General features: G+C 38.5%; 1 protein-coding gene across 1 annotated transcript in view; it reads left to right on the top strand.

The window, feature by feature from the left end:
- Window positions 1-6767, top strand: part of OLFM4 (olfactomedin 4) — a 22612-nt gene that overhangs the window by 6855 nt on the left and 8990 nt on the right. The window contains exons 4-5 of the mRNA XM_010000880.1: window positions 5499-5711; window positions 6661-6761. Coding sequence (XP_009999182.1) covers window positions 5499-5711; window positions 6661-6761 — 314 coding nt within the window. The remainder of the gene's footprint in view (window positions 1-5498; window positions 5712-6660; window positions 6762-6767) is intronic.

Here is a 6767-nt window from a genome sequence, read left to right on the forward strand (position 1 = left end):
GAATATTTGTCCCTTCACTTCTTCTGCTCTTAAAGATTAAAAAAATCCAAACAACAAAAAAACACAACAAAACAACAAACAAAACATAACAAATATCTTTTCTGTCAACATCTGAAGCAGTGGCAGTGAGCCTGCTGAATTATGCATTGTTGTTGAAGTCAAACACACCTTACACTACTTTGGCTGCTTGTTGTGTGAATTCAGATCCGTTTTTTGAGGAAGTCAAGCAAACCCACACATGCTGCAGTGCACTGGGTAAAGCTGTCTGTGAAGATGGAAATCTGTCTTTTGACTTTTGATAGTGGATAAATATTCAGGATTCAGATTAGGTGTCCAGCAGAAAGTGTTTTCTTCAGGATCCAAGCATCTTAAGAAATGAAGTGTCCTTGAATTAATCAGCAGAAAAGGCACAGCACTAAATTATAAATTCTAACCATAAATATTCATAACCCTCCTCTGGTATAATCAAGAACAGATAAGAAGTTGTGCATTAAAAACACAACAACAGGCAGAGGATCCTGTGGTAAGATCTTTCAGTTCAGATCATTTGCTTTGAAAGAACTGGAGCTAACAATGAAACACATTCAGCTCAGCAGGGATAGGAAGGGCAAATTGACAGATGTTCCACTGCCTCCAAGCACATGAGTTTCCTGATCCCTTGCAGGATGGAGGTGTAGCTCAGAGTTAATGATCCGTGAAAATCACTGAGATTTCAGGTCCTCATACTGTTCCTTCTCACTGTGGTCAGTACCAGTATTTTAGGCTAACTGCTCTGGGACAGTATCAGGGGCATGATTCCCAGTCAGAAATTTGGCAGGACTCTTCAAAGTGTTTGCGTATCACCCTTCCCAGTCACTTGCCCTGGTGTAACCAGTCTCTTACCAGTGCTTTCATTAGAATGGTACCTTTGTCCATTAGGATTGTGACATATCTGCTAGTCCCATACAGATCTGCATAGCAGCTCCATTACTGCTTGACCTCTCTGTGTTGACAAAGTCAGATCTCCATTGAATTCAAGCATCTTGCTCATGTAAAGACACAGAATACTACAGATATCTACAATTAGGATGGCACCTGTGCTGTCATCTTTAGGTGCCCAGCAGTGTAACATGATGTAGACACTGACCTTGGCTTTCAGTTCTCACTGCAGACAGAGAAAATTCTCGACCTAACTCAGGCTTCACTGAGTTTCATCTTGTCGAGACCAATCAGCCAACAGTGTTACAATGCATCTAGTTAGATGAAGTGTGACATATGCTTCAGCGTGGTCCAGGCAAAGAGATTCTTTAGGTCAGAAATGAAAATGAACAGATTGTATTTTGGTGTAAGTCTGTGCGTATCCTCAGTTAGAATGTTGTTTTTCTGTAGAAAAAAGAAAGCTGTCCAGCATTGCCCTGTTGATACCTGAACTTAGGTAACCTCAAATCTTGTGATGGATGAGTCTCCATGCATACAAATTCTTCATCTTTCCAGTTGTGGAAAAAACCCTCCTTATACAATCCTGTACACTGATTTAGTCATGATAATACTCATAGAAAAAAGGAAATAATGAAATGGAGGAAAGCCCAGTTCTCATCACTGATCATTATTAGAAATGATCCTGGGCAAAATCCTGAGGAATTATGCTCAAACATATACTGGTCTCACCACAGGGGTGGGAAATTCTACTGAGTGTTTGCTTTTTTGACTCTGAGAACCAATGCTTTATTCACTCTCATGAACACCCTATGGAGCTCATAGGAGCTTTTTCTGGGTGAGAGCTGAAGGATTGGACCCTCTTAAGGATGCTTTCCATGTGCTAGAAGTCCCAGATAAACAACCTGATTGAATCATTAACCTTTTGCCTGATTGTAGGCTAATTCGAAAAGCAAAGGGGTCCTTTTATAGAATCAGCAGGCAAGGAAGCTCATGGATAAAGAGATGCTCTCGTGTGCCAAATGAGTACAAACCATAGGCTGAAAATACCAGACTAATTTTTCCTCTGCCACATCAACCTTTGCCAGCATAATTATGATTACAGAAGAAAATTAACCTTTCAAAGCAAAGTAGGAATTGGCTGCTCCTCTCAATAGAAAGCAGGGAGGACACCTCTGTTACAGGGATGCATCAGCACTTCATCACAAGGAGAGAAAGTGCCTTTCAGAACTTGTCTCACAATGGCCACAACATCCTCATGTAACAAAAACAGGAGGAAAACAGCATGCCTGCCCTCTGCCAGGAGCAGCTGTTTTCAAAAGAGGTTAACCTGCAGTGAAATTCTTCTCAGTGTCAGCTTGCAGACTGCTTGCCAGCCATGCTTCTTATGGGTCAGTGGAGGTCGAGCCTCCCTGAAGCCAGTGTTCTGGGCTGAGTGACTTTATAGAGTTGCTGATTTTGTCTTGTTTCTCATCTTACCTCAGTCCTCATGCTTTTTTTCTTTTACATCTTCATCTTCACCTTTGTTCCCCCTTCTGTACTCTCCAAACACGTGCTGGAGAAGTGTCTGTTTGCATGCTGCAAAACCTGTGTTGATAAATACCAATTGCAGGTAAATGACAGAGTAAATAAGCATTGTAGATTTTCCCTGCCCTTTTCAGTCCATGAGGGTGACAATGCTTGAAAAGGAAGAAAAACTGAAGCTGGAGATTTTTTTCCTATGTATGCCTCACATGGCTTCATTCTTTTCCTATAAAGTGGTAACACAGCCTCTATGCAGTCATACTTTAGTTTAGAATTTTCTTACAAATGTGGCAGCACTCAGTACCAGTTACTGGTCTGTATCCCTAAATATGGGATACACACAGAAATTCTGTGCCAGTCTGTCAAGAGACAGCGGCCAGTCCCTAGTAGGTAGCTACAGCAGAAATCCAGGGATTACAAGCTGCTTAAATCTATCTGCCAAGCAACAGACCAACATCATGTTCATTTTTCAACTGGTATTTCTGAACTACTGAAGCTCCTGATCCAGATCTGAGCAGGCAGGGATGTCCACACAGGGCATTGCAATGCTTGACATATGTGCTGGATTTGTCTGCAAAAACAGTATAGACCTGTTAGAGAGCACTGCTGAGAAAATGGCATTTGTAAAATAATTTGCCAGGGAGCTATTTCCTTAAGTTCATTGTGATGCTTGTGTGGCTGTACAGAGCACTGCAAAGTGCTGGGGCTAGTTCAGGCTCAACTTCTATGGATATCTCTCAGCTATACTCCAGTGGATGGTGTTGGCATGTCCTTAAATGACCTAGATGGTTGAGTAAGGGAAAATGCTTTTATGTGGGAGAAGAACTTTGGGTTTCTGTCTGGCAGCATTCTGCAGTGAGGGCTGAAATCACTACGTATGCCTTGTTCCAGCCCTGAGCATTTTGTCCATGCTCTGAGGACCCTGGAGAAAATTCCAAATTCACAGGCTTCTCACTAATGAGTAACCATCACTAATTCCAGCAGTCTGTGTATTTCAGTGATTTGTAGATTTGGTCTATATTACAACATTATTATTAGGAGTAGCATTAATGTTAGTTTTACTGTGAGAAAGGTTATTCATACATAGATAGACTTCCAGATACCTCTATGATACAGACAGCTTGACAGCACAGTACAATTCAGACATGGGTTTGCTTTATATTTCTCAGGCTGTAATCATATATGCTTGCATTTTTTGTTGTGCACACTCTAGGCATACATTTTAAACACTGACCTTTGAAGAATTTTAAAAGATTTTTTTGAGAATGTCTCCCAGCTCCAAACTGATTCTGGTGATGAGTGGAAGTGTGAGGTCCAACTGCATTTGGTTTTTCCAAAAACACCGTCCAGTTCTTCCTGCTGTTCCCTCCTGAACAGATGACAGAGACAGACAGGAGAAGGGATCCCAGCTGTCTCTGTTGTCAGCCAGATATAAGCAGCGAAGTCTAAGTTTCTACATGCCTTAATTAAGTAATTAATATTAATTATTATTATAATATCTACTTATCTATTTTTAATTCTAATAAACAGGTTATGGACAGATGCCAGTTTACATGACAGCAGCTCAAAGTCTGGCTGTATGCATTTAGAACAGAAGATATGTTTCCAACCCTGTTTTAAATGGACAGGATTAAGCAGCCTGTTTTTGATTATGTTAAGCATGTGCATGCAGAGGGGTTTGTTCAGATTTATAGTGCAGTTGTGCCACTGTTGACAATTTGATTTTTGAAAAGAAGATCTTTTCTCTCATTATTCTCCTTCTTAAAACACATTTCTAGATATCTCGTCATCTGAAGGGATCCTTTCTGCCCTTCCTGAATTTCCATGCCACGAGCTCTTATACCTCCTCTTTGGTACACAAGGGTTTGAATAAAAATGGAAAGAAACTATTTGATGAGTGTGTTTGTTGAGGTCCACATCCCAGGGACTGCTAGAAGAGAACAGGGATTCTCTTTCAGAGGACATATCAGAGCCAATAGGGAAAAATACCGACTTTCATTTTATGTTAAGATAATGCAAGCACAGTTGAGATGGTGTGGGCTAAAAAATTTTCATTAAAAGAAGTAATAGCTGTGGAAATCAGAGTGCTCTGGGGACTTGCACTACAAAAAACACCTGAGAATATAAATATGGAGTTGCTGGTGCAAAAAACTAATTACATTTATTCCTACTTCTTACCTTTTGTGATATGATTATATTGATTTAACAGAAAACAGACATGAATTTTATGAAGCAGTTAGGAGAAAAATTATGCACCTTTCCCAATGTGTTAAATTTCGAGGAACTAACATTTTCCAAGGAACGTTCCAAATCCATATAATATTCTTCACATTTTGCATCACAATGTTTGTGCTATGACCTTTACCTCAGCAGATACATGAGTGAAAATATATTTATCTGGACAATTGTTTAAAGATTAAAAGGCTGAAAAGGTTGCCATGTAGGTTACTTTAGCTAAAGTCTGCAAGAAATTTTACACTTTAATTTACACCAGATTTGATTTTTAACACTGCGTTTAAGTATTCCCCCCTGCCCAAAGACACACCCCAAACCAATTCTGCCAACTTTTGACACAATTCAAGTGTACACAAGGTAAAATCCTATCTGGATTCAGAGTTAATGGGAAATTAAGTTGAAAAACTCGGGAGTCCTTTATTGCATTTTTTAGCCTCTTTGGGTTGCTTTTGTGAGATAAGACACTGCAGATTTCCTAATAAATTTTTTGCCAATGTAAGTTCTTGGCATACTGAGGATAAAATTAGCTCACAGGGACAATATTGGCAAAGAATTAAAAAAATGGAAGACTGCAAGTAAAATTATGTCTTCAGTTATCCAGCATTCCTGAGGGGACATTGTGGAACTGCCAACAATAAATGAGGGTTAAATTTCACAGGTTTTTTATGTATGTGATGAGAATTTCATTTATGTATTTTATGTGAAGAATAAAAATGTCAAGTATGTGGAAATTATGCATAGGGTCCACAAAAACATAATAAAGATGTCAAGCAGGCTTGTTTTATTTGCTAACCTGGACTTTTTTTTTTTTTTTCTTCTTTAAGGTTAGAGAATACTCAAAAAGGATTGAACTGTATCAGCAGAAAATCCTTAATCTAACCATAAGAGTGGAGCATATGGAGAAGAGCAGTGTGTCTTACACAGAACTGGACTTCCAGTTACTGAAAGTGGAAATCAGTGACCTAGAGAGACTGGTTGCTCAGCTGAAGCCCAGCCTTGTTGGAAGCAATGTCATCGTTGAGCAAATATATTTGGAGGTATTGCCAGAGTCTTAATTAGCTGCAGAGGGGTCAAATATACAGATAGTCTGTTCTCTCTTTAGTGTCCAGGTTGAGAAAATGTAGCCTGTCTCTACTGCAGCCATTGGAATTATTTTAGCATTTCATCACCATAAATTAAAAGAAAGCTAGACCTTAGATATACTGGCATCTTTTTCTTTGATATAGGGCACAGAAAAGCAGAAAAAAAACCAAAAAACAAATGGAGACCTCTTTCTTTTTTCCAACTATCTGCCTGAAAGTTAGCAGTTTTGTGTGGTGTTAAGCACATGAGCCAATTAAATTATTGTAATAAATATTAATTTATAGACCCCACATGCTTGAAAACCTCTGTGCTTTAACTTAGATAATTAAAAAATTAGCTTCTGGTTACTAGTGGATTGGCCCAGTCAATATGAAATCAAGAAGTGGGAAAGTCTGTCACCTTCCCAGCCGACTGTAAAACACATTCTCAAGATGGTAATTAATCACTCACCTAGAGAAAAGAATTACTTCAGATGGAAAGTGAAATATTATTTTCTCCATTGTCCTCTAGATCATGAAGTAAGTGGTTGAGAACATTATTTAGCTTCACAAATAAAATTTCCAGATACTTTTGTAAGGCTTGAATAAGTGCATTTTATACATAATTGTTAGTACTTAACTATGACGTACTGGACATTTTTATACTATATAGCACTATATTTTTGCATTATGGTATACAACTGATTGTTAAAGCATTTCCTTGTGGTCACATACCTCTTCTGGAAAGGTAAAGTTCAGCCTAGTGGGATAAGGTCTAATAGAGATATTTCTTAAAACCTGTAACATCTTCTATCGTATGATCAGCCCTGCCTGAAAACATCTGTAAAGTAAAGTTGACAGATATTGAAATTTGCTCTCTCTCTTTTTTTTTTTTTTTTTTTTTTTTTTTTTTTTCCCAATCTAGATCACAAATCTGACTATATTGGTGAATGAGCTAGAATCACTGGACAAAAACAATATCCTTGCAATTCGTCGACAAATTGTTTCTCTGCAGAATCGATTGAAAGAGTG

The sequence above is a fragment of the Chaetura pelagica genome, unplaced genomic scaffold (genome assembly GCF_000747805.2).
Source record: "Chaetura pelagica isolate M959 unplaced genomic scaffold, ChaPel_1.0 scaffold115, whole genome shotgun sequence".
Classification (NCBI taxonomy): Eukaryota; Metazoa; Chordata; class Aves; order Apodiformes; family Apodidae; genus Chaetura; species Chaetura pelagica.